Source organism: Neoarius graeffei, chromosome 5, assembly GCF_027579695.1.
Source record: "Neoarius graeffei isolate fNeoGra1 chromosome 5, fNeoGra1.pri, whole genome shotgun sequence".
Taxonomy (NCBI): Eukaryota; Metazoa; Chordata; class Actinopteri; order Siluriformes; family Ariidae; genus Neoarius; species Neoarius graeffei.
In genome coordinates, this window is record NC_083573.1 from 1,345,731 (window position 1) to 1,360,757 (window position 15,027).

At 41.2% G+C, this 15,027-nt stretch overlaps 1 protein-coding gene across 6 annotated transcripts in view; it reads left to right on the plus strand.

Moving 5' to 3' along the window:
• The first annotated feature begins 590 nt into the window (after nt 1-590).
• LOC132886365 (NACHT, LRR and PYD domains-containing protein 3-like) overlaps nt 591-15,027 on the plus strand; it is a 40,461-nt gene continuing 26,024 nt past the window's right edge. For 5 of the 6 annotated variants that reach the window (XM_060920926.1, XM_060920929.1, XM_060920928.1 and 2 more), the window contains exons 1-9: nt 591-716; nt 1,309-1,419; nt 3,082-3,198; nt 3,637-3,691; nt 6,201-6,405; nt 6,640-8,419; nt 10,575-10,748; nt 11,637-11,810; nt 14,388-14,561. In XM_060920926.1, coding sequence (XP_060776909.1) covers nt 1,313-1,419; nt 3,082-3,198; nt 3,637-3,691; nt 6,201-6,405; nt 6,640-8,419; nt 10,575-10,748; nt 11,637-11,810; nt 14,388-14,561 — 2,786 coding nt within the window. In that variant the 5' untranslated portion in view covers nt 591-716; nt 1,309-1,312. The remainder of the gene's footprint in view (nt 717-1,308; nt 1,420-3,081; nt 3,199-3,636; nt 3,692-6,200; nt 6,406-6,639; nt 8,420-10,574; nt 10,749-11,636; nt 11,811-14,387; nt 14,562-15,027) is intronic. The other variant, XM_060920927.1, reaches the window with a different exon arrangement.

Below are 15,027 nucleotides of genomic sequence, written 5' to 3' on the forward strand. Positions count from 1 at the left end.
GAATCAATAAATATCATCAGAGCAGACTTGACCTCATTCTTGGCATTACAGTAAGGCAGGCCTACTGGGTTTGAATTAAATGATAGCTAACATTAAGCTCGCTGATACATTTCCTAACATTGACTAGCCAGCTAACTGCACTAACATTTCCATTGGGACAAAGAAACCCGTCCTGTGGGGAAATTCTGACTGACTTTCCACTGCTTTGTAAAGAATGTCCTTATGTCCATTGTGTCTGGGGAGGAGCAAATACTGCAAACAATTCATCATCAACCAAGAATACCCCATTAGGCTAAGCTTATTTCATTGTTTAGTTGAACATTAATTTAACGAGGCCGAGGGTTAATTTTGAGGGCAGATAAAAGAATAAGGTTTAAGCAAAAGCCAGCCAGTGTGAGGTGGCGATGGGGATGACGTCACCTCCTCCACTTTCCAGCAGCTGCACCAACATGTCTGAGCTCGCGCTGAGAGTCGCTTCACCTGGGTGGGCCCAAACGAAGAATTATGAAATGTGAAGGGGACACGCCCCCTTCACATTCAATGGTGGCGACGCCCATGCAGAGAACAAACGAATGGCTCCTACACCTCATCTAGTGCACTACATGACCAAGTGTGTGTGTGTGTGCCCTTCCCCCACCAGAACAGGAAGAGAATGTAAAACTCAGCAGCTGGATTTTGTGTCGAGGTGAAAATAAACTTTTTAGGACTAAAACAAGGTGAGTTTCTCCATCTAAACCTTTAATAGAACCCTCTGAAAGTATTGGAACAGCAAGAACAACTCTTTTATTTCTGCTTCACACCAAACACATTTGGGTTTGAGATCAAAAGATGAATATGAGCCCAAAGATCAGAATTCCAGCTTCATTTCCTGATCATTACATCTCGATGTGTTCAACAACAGAACACGACACCTCTGGAGGCAGACCACCCATTATTTGGATGAGGAAAAGTATTGGAACAGATAGTCTGCAAGTAAATGAGAAAAATGTAAGAATTGCCCTTGCTGTTCCAGTGCTTTCAGAGGGGTCTGTATAAACACATGAGACATGACGAGTAAAACTAATCACAATGTACACAGATTGATAATCTGAAACCAAATAACAAGGCATTTAATGCCACTTTTTGCAAATGTTCCTTAGTTTTGAACTGTTGGCTTTGATAAGACTTTTATCAGGCTTTGATTTATTTTGAGACAGAAGCCTTATGGTATTTTGTGTTTATTAGATGAAGATTGTTGAAGAGATTCTGTGCTAATTCAAACTCGATATCCAATCATCCATATACTCTGTAATTATATCTCTATTGCAGAAGGATGGAGGGAAAGAGATCAGACTCACCAGAACCCAGCTCGGTGTCCATGAAGAGTCAATGGACAAAGGACCATTCAGTATACTTCAGAGACAGTTCTGCTGATCTGAGGTCAGTATAGTGAGATGTTTTCATTCTTTTCTCAACAACAAAATCCAGAATGTACACATTTGCCTTCAGCTTCATTGTCAGCTTAGTTTTCACAGCCCTGCTGCTATTCAGTCCAACTTGTCTGATTAGTCAGCTGGTCTGATTAGGGGACTGGACGTAACTGTTGAATAAACACCAAACGATATTGTGCATTACTGAGCTCCTGTCACGTCTGCACCTGGAAGCACTCAAGACTCCACTTCCCATAATTCACAGTGGCCTTCAAACATGGCCACCATGGACCACAGAACCCAGCCTTGACCACACCGCTCAGTCACCTGATTATTGATTTCATTCACCTGTTCACTGTTACCACAGCACACGATTCCAACAGATCACTGCAAACTCTCGGTGTGCCATTCCTGACCTGAACAAACCTTGAATTTTGCTTTTCTGATATATATATTTTATTTCTTGCCAGGTTTTGTTTACTTATCACCTGGCCGGTGCCTGTTTGCTTGAATAAAATCCTTTTTCTGTGCTGACATCCATCTGCTGCCTGCATTCTTGACAGATTACTTCGCCGTCTTCATGGATGTAGCAGGAGAGTGTCATGGAAGTCTGAATTTCAAAAACACACTTCCACAAAAGAAGTTATCTGAAAGCGCCTTTATCGTGAAGACAATGCCAGCACTGAGTGTTTTCCGGAACGCACTGAAATTCCTCCAGAGATGGCAGAGGTTTTATACAATCTGTCCCAGTACAAAGTACCTCCCCAGAACTGTCCCAAAACAAAATGGCAGCTCCTATTAAAATCATTGTAAAAGGACATTTCTTTGTTTGATCACAGACTTCTGACTGGCTGCCCAACGAGGGGCTTCTCATTTTTTTGTGGATATTCATAAATTTAAATTTTTAAATTAGTGAAATGAGAACCCATTTAAAGAATATTTTCTTTCATTTTTAGACTTTTGAAATAAATAAAAAATAGTTGTTTTTGACTGACACATTTTATTCATGATTTTGAAAATAAAATTCCCTCAACTGAAAAACGAACAGAGCAAAAACAATCAATTCAGGAACATCATGACAAAGTTCAGGTGCAGTGAAGCAGAGGATGGACATCATGTTTGTGTGATATTATAACATGCTTTCCATGAATCAGTAATATTTGATGTTTTTTGAAGAAAATAGTGAGAATAAATATAATTCCCATCAATGGACATGGAACATAGCCCGAGTTATAGAAAGACTCTTGTGTTTTTCCATGAAATGGTTGGACAGACACCAAACACTGACTCCGTTTGAAGCGTTTGTTGAGTCACAAAAGAACCCTGCAAATGCATTTGAACACAGTGCAAGTATTTATTGTTTGGAGAGAGCCTGTGTGTGTGTGTGTGTGTGTGTGTGTGTGTGTGTGTGTGTGTGTGTTTTAGCCTGTTTTTAATGTCAGAGTCTTTTAAACATTTATAGATATAAAATGGTTGGTTGAAATGTGAGGCCTTGACTTTTATTTGTCTGTATTATTTAATTTGCTGCTTATTAGACTAAGATTGAATTGAGACTAAGACGATCTGTGCAACGTGAATTCAAACTCGATATGCAGTCTTCTGGAGACACTCCATTTTATATTAGCATGTACACGAACCTTAATTACAGGATGTAATAATATCTGTGTTGCAGAATGATGGAGGGAAAGAGATCAGACTCACCAGAACCCAGCTGTGTGTCCATGAAGAGTGAGATGTCGGTGGGACGTCCAGCTGCCTTCAGAGCCCGAGACGGTTCTGCTGATGTGAGGTCAGTACAGTGAGGTGTTTTACGGTGCTGTTCCACCTGATCAAACTCACTGGTCTCATGATGAAGCCCTTCATGAGCTTTATCAGGTGTTGAAGCAGTAAAACACTAAACTGTGCAGTGCTGCAGCTCTCGGACTGGCAGTGAGGAAAACTGCTGTGAGAGTTCAGTTCAGCCTGCAGTCCCAGAGCTGGAGGGTCTGTGGTGGAACACGAGAACATTTACACCTGGGACATTCATCACTATATCACTATTTCATTCATTCATTCATTCATTCATTCATGTGTTTGTAAGTATGTTAGTATCAGTGAGGAAATCCTGAACTCAGTGTATTGTGTTAAGAGGACAGTGTTAAATATCTGTCTCTGTATTTATTAGTGTGTGTTGGACAGCTATGGTACATATAGTCCATATTACAGGATGTGTTTTGTTTGTTCACAGACCACAAAAGAAGAAATCAAACATCAGCAGAAGTCAACTGGAGTCCATATTCAAGGTGTGTGTGTGTGTGTGTGTGTGTGTGTGTGTGTGCAGTTTTCAAGCGTGCAAATGGCGCGCTTTTCAGCGCATTCTGCTTTTTCCCCGGCATTTTGGGCAACTTGTGTAATTCGTGCAGATCCGAAGAGGTTTTTTTGGGGAGGGGGGGGTTGCTCTCCGGTAATCCACTATGGTAGTAATGATAGACCCGAGTACTGTGCAGACCATACAACGTTTGGTTCCCCCTGGTGGATATATGGAACCATTGACAGCAGAGATAGTAAGATTGAGAGTGTAGCTGCTGGCTGCTATTATAATATTCAACAGCGTTCCGTTACAAACTGCTAGCTGCTACACTGTCAGTGGATGGAACCGATGGCTGGGCAATCTGGTTGCTAAGGAACGTGACTCCCGGGCTTTTCCTCAGATAGGTGTGTTCATTTATCAACTTGCTGAATTTGATCTACTAGTGTGTATTTCTTTGGAGCCTCGGTGACTGGGAGTAAACGATCAGCGTTGAAGTGGAAGTCATTTACTCGTCTACAATCAAAGCGTAAGTGTTAAAATAATTGTGCATATATATATATATATATATATATATATATATATATATATATATATATATATATATATATAAATAAACTTTGTCTCTCGTAACCTAGCCTCCTTCATCTAACCATATTAGCCATGACCTATCCTTGGGGTAAAAAGCGTAATGTTATTTGAGGAGTTGCATGATGACTGTGTTCTCAATGTAGTGTCTGCATGGGTAAGTGACTATTGTTTTTTGTTCCGAGATAATATTTAAGTGCTGTAATACCATTCTATACGTGCAAGAATTGGTCTTATTCAAGCTTGTGGCTGTCTGGCTTAGTTAAAATGCTAACCATTAGCACCCGACTCGCTGCTATTTTAAAACATCGAGTGATCAAATGCGGTCTCAAAAGTAGCCGGTCACCGGTGGCAAATCGCCGTCTATGGCTTGTTATGCCGCCGGCTATTGTCAGTCGAGTCACAAAACTTAATATTAAATATTTCTGACGGCAAAAAAAAGTTGTGAACGTAAATTACATCCACTATGTCATGTATGTCCGTTGCCATGTCAACTTTGTTTACATCCTTGACATGAGTGCAGCCATTAGCTGTGTTGCCAGATTGGGCGGTTTTAAGTGCATTTTGGCGGGTTTTGAACATATTTTGGGCTGTAAAACGTCAGCAGTATCTGGCAACATATTTTTTTTACTTAATACAAGAAATTAATGGATGCCAACGTTTTTGCCAAAATGGTATTTTATTTTCCATTGTTTAGGCAGCTTCAGCATCATACTGTGAGATTCTGTTCAAATTGTTTTTTTCTTCTATGAAGCCTGAGCCATTTATTTTATTAGTTTATAATTATTGTTTAATTTAGTCTTCAGGAGAGACTGCCTGCACACAGTACTAGTATTAATAGTTTTTTTTTCCTTACATGAAAGCTGAGGCATTTATATTATATTTTAAGGTAACTTCATGTTGTGCTGTGAGGTTCTCTGCACTTTAACTTTTGAACCAACAGGAGCATTTGGATAAGTAAAGCCTATTTTTCTGCATTTTTGTAGTCCTGGTAATCTTTTATATTGGTAAAGTTGTTTATAGGACCATTTCTCAGTGTCTTTGTTTTTTTAATCAATAGTTTTTCAGTAATAACTTAATATTTAACATATCACTCAATTTTAACCCCCCCCCCCACTGCCCCCCCCCCCCATGGGCTGCCCCCATAGTCTAGTCTCCAAAATTTCTGTGGGAAACACTGGCGTGTTTAACAACGCTAATCAAGCTTAAGCTAGATGACCCGCCTCAAATACCTGTCCCGGGTAAATGTTATCCCAATTTTAGATGACCTGTTCCAAACCATCCCGCCTCATGAAAAATTCGTACTTGCATCTCTCTCTCTCTCATATATATATATATATATATATATATATATATATATATATATATCCCTGCACGCTTTGTGTGCATTATGTCTGCCGCTGGCAGACATTTTACCATTTTGCACCCTGCTGTAAATTATTTGTACCCTGCTATTCTCCCAAACTTTGAAGCCCCTGCAAATGGTAATGTGTAACCCATGTGTGTGTTATGAGTTCGTGGTGCATACATCCATCCGTGGTAGCCACAACATTACAGCCACTTAGGCTGTCTAAATTAAGCAAAAACATTGTCGAATTTCGCCTCCTTTCAAAGTCAATGAGAGCGAAGCGAAATTCGTTTGTGTCGGGATGGACCGTAATGAAGTCTGACTGATATTTTGTGTGTGTGTGTGTGGGGTGGGGGGGGGGGGTCCGCGTCGCTGCGCTACCTCACTCTTTTTTGACCATGGTTGTGTTTGCATCCCTGAGTTTTATCCACGTACAGTTGCATTATGGGTAATCAGACAGAGTTTCAGTTGGGAATAGAAAGAGACTTTTCTTCTTTTCCTGAAATAAATCCTCTCTCGTTGTGTAACATTATAATATTTCGATCTGTTCCTGTGCGTTTCTGACCAGGAGCTGGAACACAAAGTCATCGCTGTGATACAGAAGGAGCTGAAAAGGTTTAAGAAGCTCCTGAGTCCAGATTCCCCAGCATGCTCTGAGAGGGAGGTGGAGGATGAGGAGGATCAGAGCAGCATCAGAGAGGGAGTGCTGAAGATCACACTGCACTTCCTGAAGAACATGAACCACACAGATCTCGCTCACACACTGCAGAACAGTAAGAGCTCTGAATCATGGCTTTATTTTATCTCCATAAGTTTGGTTCATATTTAAATGCATCATCTTAAATTTATCAAGCTGATTCAGACAGTGATTTTAGAACTCTGGAATTAGTTTCAGTTTGCAATGTTTCCAGTTATAACTTTTTATAATTAATGAGAAACTTAAATCAATATATCAAATTATATTGTTCTCAGTGATTTTGCATTAAAAGATGTTATTACTTTCTCAGAGTCTGCAGTCTCTGTGTGTCAGCAAAAGCTGAAATCCCACCTGAGAGAGAAGTTCAAAAGAATTAATGAAGGAATCTCACAGCATGGAAGCTCAGCTCTTCTGAATGAGATCTACACAGAGCTCTACATCACAGAGGGTTGGAGTGGAGACGTCAATAAAGAACATGAGGTGAGACAGATTGAGACAGCGTCCAGGAGACCAGCAACACAGGAGACACCCATCAAATGTAATGATCTCTTTAAAGACACGTCCATCAGAAGTGTGCTGACTAAAGGAGTTGCTGGAATTGGAAAAACAGTCTCTGTGCAGAAGTTCATTCTGGACTGGACTGAAGGAAAAGCGAATCAGGACGTCACCTTCATGTTCCCACTTCCCTTTCGAGAGCTGAATCTGATGAAGCAGGAAATTCTCAGTCTGATGAATCTCCTTCATCACTTTTTCCCAGAAATGAGAGAACTAGGATTAATAGACTGTAACATCTCCAAAGTCCTGTTGATCTTTGATGGTCTGGATGAGTGTCGACTTCCTCTAAATTTCCAGAACAGCAAGAGATTGTGTGATGTGACAGAGTCGGCCTCAGTGGATGTGCTGCTGACAAACCTTATCAAGGGGAATCTGCTTCCCTCTGCTCTCCTCTGGATAACCTCACGGCCAGCAGCAGCCAATCAGGTCCCTCCTGAGTGTGTAGACCAGGTAACAGAGGTACGAGGGTTCAGTGATCCTCAGAAAGAGGAGTACTTCAGGAAGAGGATCAGTGATCAGAGCCTGGCCAATAAAATCATCACACACATGAAATTCTCAAGAAGCCTCTACATCATGTGTCACATCCCAGTCTTCTGCTGGATCTCAGCCACTGTTCTTGAGAGAATGTTGGGTGAAGCAGAGAGTGGAGAGATCCCCAAGACTCTGACTCAAATGTTCTCACACTTCCTGATCTTTCAGATCAAACACAAGGAGCAAAAGTACCATCAGAAATGTGAGCCTGATCCTCAGCAGACCAGAGAGAGTATCCTGGCACTGGGAAAACTGGCTTTCCAACAGCTGGAGAAAGGAAACCTGATCTTCTATGAGGAAGACCTGAGAGAGTGCGGCATTGATGTGAGAGAAGTGTCAGTGTACTCAGGAGTGTGTACCCAAATCTTCAGAGAGGAGTTTGGGCTTCACCTGGGGAAGGTCTTCAGCTTTGTACATCTGAGTGTTCAGGAGTTTCTGGCTGCTTTATACACATTTCTCTGCTTTATTTTTACAAAGACAAATGTGCTCGGGAATCAACCTCCTGGACTTTTTAATTTCTTCAGAAAGTCAAACATGTCTGATTTCCTCAGGAGTGCAGTGGACAAGGCCTTACAGAGTGAGAATGGACACCTGGACCTGTTCCTCCGCTTCCTTCTGGGTCTCTCACTGGAATCCAATCAGACTCTCTTACGAGGCTTGATGCCCCAGACAGGAAGTAGCTCTCACAGCAAACAGGAAACAGTCGAATACATCAAGAAGAAGATCAGGGAGAATCCATCTCCAGAGAAATCCATCAATCTGTTCCACTGTCTGAATGAACTGAATGATCATTCTCTCGTGCAGGAAGTACAACGCTACCTGAACAGAAGAGATTCCTGGTGTCTCAGTGGAACCAGACTCTCTCCTGCTCAGTGGTCAGCTCTGGTGTTTGTGTTACTGAACTCAGAACAGGAGCTGGATGAATTTAATTTGAGTAAATATGACCCATCAGAGGAATGTCTTCTGAAGCTGATTCCAGTGGTCAAAGCCTCCAGAAGAGCTGAGTGAGTATTTTTATTTTTAACTGTATCACTGCATGGTTTGTTATTTTAATGTGACACTGAACTGCACTGGGGCGGCACGGTGGTGTCGTGGTTAGCACTGTCTCCTCACAGCAAGAAGGTTCTGGGTTCGAGCCCAGCAGCCAACGATGGCCTTTCTGTTTGGAGTTTGCATGTTGTCTGCTTGGGTTTCCTCCAGGTGCTCCGGTTTCCCCCAAAGACATGCAGGTTAGGATAATTGGTGGCTCTAAATTGACCGTGAGTGTGAATGGTTGTTTGTCTCTGTGTGTCAGTCCTGCGATGATCTGGTGACTTGTCCAGGGTGTACCTCGCCTCTAACTCATATTCTTGCCTGCGACCCTGTACAGCAGGGGTCACAAAACTTTTTTCTCTGGGGGCCACATTGTCGTTCCTGACTGTGATGGGGGGCCGGGGTCGGGTCAGCTATATCACATCGAATTGTATGACCCAGACAAATATGACCACCAGCAGGCCTCATTGTGTAGTAGAGATTACTAGCCTGGCACAGCCATCCCCACTACTATATCAACACTTGATTCCTGGCACATATTTGTTTATCTTTACTAGTGGTTTACAAAAGTAGTAATCGAGTCTTCACACTTTGTTTTAATTTGAAATACCACTGATATTCCATTTATTTATTTTCTAATAAAAATAATATCAAAGCTGTCAAGGTAAGAAACATCTGCCTATTTGAGGTGATTGACACTGGCAAAGGTGAGAGGAAAATTATAAATTGTAGGTAGGACTGTTGATATTATTAATAATATAAATAATAATTGTATGCAGCACTTAATAAAGTTCAAATAAATAGGCCTATAAAATAAATACATTTTAAAAAACAGTGAAATTATAATAATATGAGCAATAGATCAATAGATCACAGCAGTTGTGCTGTGTCCTGTACGTCATTGCTCTCATCCATGGCCAAAGCAAAAAACTCGAATTCTGATACTTTCTCATTCAGCTGGTCATACACGTCGTCCCCCAAATCTTCGGTTCGCCTGGTCATAGTAGGTGCGGAGAGACTCACCGCGTCGAGCGCATCCTTCTTGTCGGGACACACCTCCTCGGCCACAGCAAGCATGCGTACTTTAACAAAGTCCCCATCAGTAAACGGCTTTCCATGGGTAGCTAGTAGGTGAGCGACCTTATAGCTAGCTCGGACAGCAGCCTGGTTGATCTGGGTTTGGCGAAGGAATACATTCTGTTGTGCAGCCAGTCCGCATTTCATCCTCCGAATCCTGTCTTCTCTTGTTTGCCCTCGCAAACTAGCATACTCTTTGTGGCGGGTTTCGTAGTGACGACGCAGATTATATTCTTTGAAAACCGGCACACTTTCTTTACATACAAGACAAACTGCACGGTCCTTACACTGAACGAAAAAATAATCGGTGGTCCACTGTTCTTTAAAAACTCTGCACTCTCTGTCAGCTTTTCGCTGACCGTTAGCCATTTTGCTGTCCTGAACACTGACAGTTCTCTGCGCATGCGCTGCCTGTCACTGCTTGATCGCGAGCATATGACGAAAATTCGGAAAATATGAATAGTTCATTTTATAACTAAATATCAATTTTAATTGATAAAATCAACAAAATACAAGATACAGACATGTTATTATTTGCCAAAAAGCAATTTAAAAAAATAGGCCATGACCACTTTTGGGAATTGCCTCATAGGGTCGGTTCAAGTGGTGGGGGGCAGAGGGGCTGGGGGGCTGGTCAAAAGGGGGTGGCGGGCCGGATCTGGCCCGCGGGCTGTAGTTTGGTGACCCCTGCTGTACACGATAAGAAGCTACAGATAATGGATGGATGGATGGATGGATGGATGAACTGCACTGTTAGGATTAATGCTTGTGAATAATGACTCTGATCATCTGCAAACCAACCTCTGGTACTTTTACAGAAGATTGTATTCGTGTGTGTGTGTGTGTGTGTGTGAGAGAGAGAGAGAGAGGCTGCTTGCTCTCACGTGTGTGTTCTGTCCATGAGCTAATGGTGTGATAATAAATTGTAGCTGAGAGATTGTGGAGTGCAGAAAGACGTCGCTGCTCCTGTAAATGTGCTGATGTGGCGTCCTGTCCTCTGATTTCTGTGTTTGAGATCAGTGTTCTGAGATTTCATCATTTCTCTTCCAGGCTGTGTGGGTGTGATCTGACAGAGGAAAGCTGTAGAGTTCTGTCCTCAGTTCTCAGCTCAAACTCCTCCAGTCTGAGAGAACTGAACCTGAGGGACAATAACCTGCAGGATTCAGGAGTGAAGCTGCTCTCTGCTGGACTGGAGAATCCACACTGTACACTGGAGATACTGAGGTATACACACACACACACACACACACACACACGACTCAGATCATCACTTTATAACTGAAGATCACAAACAGAATTGATTGATTGTGTCTTTATTTGTGACTTTTATTCCAGTAAAATTATATCCAAGGCCCAATCTTACTTTCTCTCTACATTCAAGTCATTTTATTTTTCCAGCATATTTAAAACAGCAGTTGACCCAAAGCTCCTGACAGTCGAGGCAAATGTAATCAAATACATGATAGGCATGAATAAGAAGAATAGAAGGAGAGAAATAATGAGGCAAGACAAAAGATATAAAACCAAATAGAATCATGAAAATGAAACATCTTCTCTTTTCAATCCGCATGTTAGATTTGGCACAGTTTTACGCCGGATGCCCTTCCTGACACAACCCTCTCCAATTTATCCGGGCTTGGGACCGCCACCAAGAGTACGCTTACTCACCCCCAGTGAGTGGATTATGAAAATCAAACATAAGATCGTAAAATCAATCTTGAAATCATAATCAGTCATAAAATCAAAAGAGGATATAAAACCAATAAAGTGAAGTTAATGTGCAGTGTGATAAAAATATGTAGCTAAATAAGATAAAAATAATAAAATAAATAGAATAAAAATAAATATCAAATAAAAGTAAAATAAAGTAGATAATTAACATGGATTTCAAAACATCTATTTTATGAATAGATTATAAACATAGTTAAATCCATCGTCTCCTATGAGCTGAGACAGGTGGATCTGTCCGAGTACAAACACACAGTCTCTTTATTTTATATTTTTATTCTGACATCAGAACCTTGTGTTCAGGGAGACACTTTATTCCACAACTAATGGAACACACCTCATTTATCCATCAGATATTCACAGATTTCATCGTTTCTCTTCCAGTCTGTATCGGTGTCAACTGACAGAGGAAAGCTGTAGAGTTCTGTCCTCAGTTCTCAGCTCAAACTCCTCCAGACTGAGAGAACTGAACCTGAGGGGCAATAACCTGCAGGATTCAGGAGTGAAGCTGCTCTCTGCTGGACTGGAGAATCCACACTGTACACTGGAGATACTGAGGTACACACACACACACACACACACACGACTCAGACCATCACTTTATCACTGAAGATTACAAACATAATTGATTGTGTCTTTATTTGTGACTTTTATCCCAGTAAAATTATATCCAAGGCCCAATCTTACTTTCTCTCTTCACACTGATGTTCATTCATCATGTTCCTTCTTCTACACAGTGAACTCAACTGATTTATTTTGTTTAAACTATAATGTATTATTCTATAAGACACTGAAATGCGTTCATGACAATCAGATTTACTTTCTAGATTAATTCCATGTCCATCCATTCATTATCTGTAGCCGCTTTATCCTGTTCTACAGGGTCGCAGGCGAGCTGGATCCTATCCCAGCTGACTACGGGTGAAAGGCAGGGTTCACCCTGGACAAGTCGCCAGGTCATCACAGGGCTGACACATAGACACAGACAACCATTCACACTCACATTCACACCTACGCTCAATTTAGAGTCACCAGTTAACCTAACCTGCATGTCTTTGGACTGTGGGGGAAACCGGAGCACCGGGAGGAAACCCACGCGCACACGGGGAGAACATGCAAACTCCGCACAGAAAGGCCCTCGCCGGCCACGGGGCTCGAACCCGGACCTTCTTGCTGTGAGGCGACAGCGCTAACCACTACACCACCGTGCCGCCCACAAGGTTCTGATAAAAATATAAAATAAAGAGACTGTGTGTTTGTACTTGGACAGATCCACGTGTCTCAGCTCATATGAGATGATGAATTTAACTACAAGAAAGGGAAAGAGACGGATAGAGGTGGAGACACGAGATCTAAACAGTAGGCATCTCAGGGGAAAATTCAAATTCAATCCAAATTGCTTGAAACTGATCTCACTGAATTCAGAACTGAATGCAGAACAACAGACTTTTTACAGAATTAAATATGTTTATCCATTCTTGAGATATTACAAATCAAAGATTGAAAAAAAAGGCTTAATTTTTTAGAAAACTGCCGTAATATCCTGTATGAGGATCACATGGTCCAAAATGGGCCTCATTAACCAATGAGATCAAATGTTTTTTCTTCATAACTTTTTATTTATTTTTCAAGATGTTTACATGGAAATTGGCAGGAACATAGATGTTTGTAGACTGAATAAAAAGTTTTAAAAATTAATCAAAAAATGAGAGAAAGAAAATTTGTATTGAATTTGTATTTATTATGCGAATTAGTTTAAACATTAAATCATTACACTCATCAAAAAAAGTCATAAAAGATTATTTCTAATCCCCTCTTTGTGCTCTGTCGGCCTTTGTATTTCTCAGTAGGGCCGACTAGTGTTTATATGAAAGAATATAAATTATTATTTTGATTAATATTCACAGCTTTCAAGGCAAACCTAAAAAAAAACTGTCTGATGCACATCCAATAAACAATTTACATTAACTGAACTGAAACTGACACTCGCATTTCTGACTTCCGGTTTTTAAAATCTCATTCCGACCACTAAGATCTCAATATTGTTCATCAAAACAGCAACAGTTATATTCTAAATTATTTATCTACAGGGATCAGTTTGATTTGAAAAAAAATAAGTAGGTAAAGCTATAGAAACTCACTTCAAAGTGTACCGTGAAACAGAACATCAAAACTAGCAGAGGGAAAATGTTGCTGAATCCTTCATCAGAAGCAGTGAGAGCGAGAGAACATTCCTTTAAAAGTGATCTGACTGATATTGACGAGTAATCCAGTGGGAAACCGATCAGGAGAGAGAGAGAGAGAGAGAGAGAGAGAGAGAGAGCGCCTGACCACTTTCTCGTGACTCAAAAAGAAAAGCACAGGCAGTTTCCTGACGTCCCGCGAGCAGAGTTTCTCTGCTGTACCGAATTCAACCTGCTGTTACTCCCAAAGTACTGAACAGATCTTAACCAGATACATTTCTTTGGAAAGCAGAGATTAGACACTTTTTAATGATAGTATTCACGAGAAAAAATATTCAAGAGTTAAGCAATGACAGGTTTGGAAACTTTGATGAGCGTCTGCATGGACAATTTTCACACCACGGCGAGCAAGAGTCTGATACACCTATAAACACTTCTAATTACAATTCAAAGGGTTTTTTTAATTGATTCATGACAGGGAATTAAGGGCGGCACGGTGGTGTAGTGGTTACCGCTGTCGCCTCACAGCAAGAAGGTCTGGGTTCGAGCCCCGTGGCCGGCGAGGGCCTTTCTGTGTGGAGTTTGCATGTTCTCCCCCTGTCCGCGTGGGTTTCCTCCGGGTGCTCCGGTTTCCCCCACAGTCCAAAGACATGCAGGTTAGGTTAACGGGTGACTCTAAATTGAGCGTAGGTGTGAATGTGAGTGTGAATGGTTGTCTGTGTCTGTGTCAGCCCTGTGATGACCTGGCGACTTGTCCAGGGTGTACCCCGCCTTTCACCCGTAGTCAGCTGGGATAGGCTCCAGCTTGCCTGCGACCCTGTAGAACAGGATAAAGCGGCTACAGATAATGAGATGAGAACCTTGTGTTCAGGGAGACACGTTATTCCACAACTGCTGGAACACACCTCATTTATCCATCAGATATTCAGATATTTCATCATTTCTCTTCCAGTCTGTGTTGGTGTAATCTGACAGAGGAAAGCTGTAGAGTTCTGTCCTCAGTTCTCAGCTCAAACTCCTCCAGACTGAGAGAACTGGACCTGAGTTTCAATAACCTGCAGTATTCAGGAGTGAAGCTGCTCTCTGCTGGACTGGAGAATCCACACTGTACACTGGAGAAACTGAGGTACACACACACACACACACACACAGGACTCAGATCATCACTTTATAACTGAAAATTCCAAACAGCATTGATTGTGTTTTTATTTGTGACTTTTATCCCAGTAAAATTATATCCAAGGCCCAATCTTACTTTCTCTCTCCACACTCATGTCAAGTCACTTTATTTCTCCAGTGAATTTAAAAACAGCAGGTGACCCAAAGCGCTTTACAGTTGAGACAAATGCAGTTAAATACATGATCGGCCGAATAAGAAGAATCGAAAGAAGGAAATAATGAGGCAAGACGAAAGACATAAAACCAAATAGAATCATGAAAATCAACCATAAGATCGTAAAATCAGTCAAAAATAGTAAAATCGATCATGAAATCATAAAATCAAGAGGATATAAAACCAATAAAATCATAAAGTTAATGTTCAGTGTGATAAATGTTGCTAAATAAGATAACAAATATAATAAACATGTAAA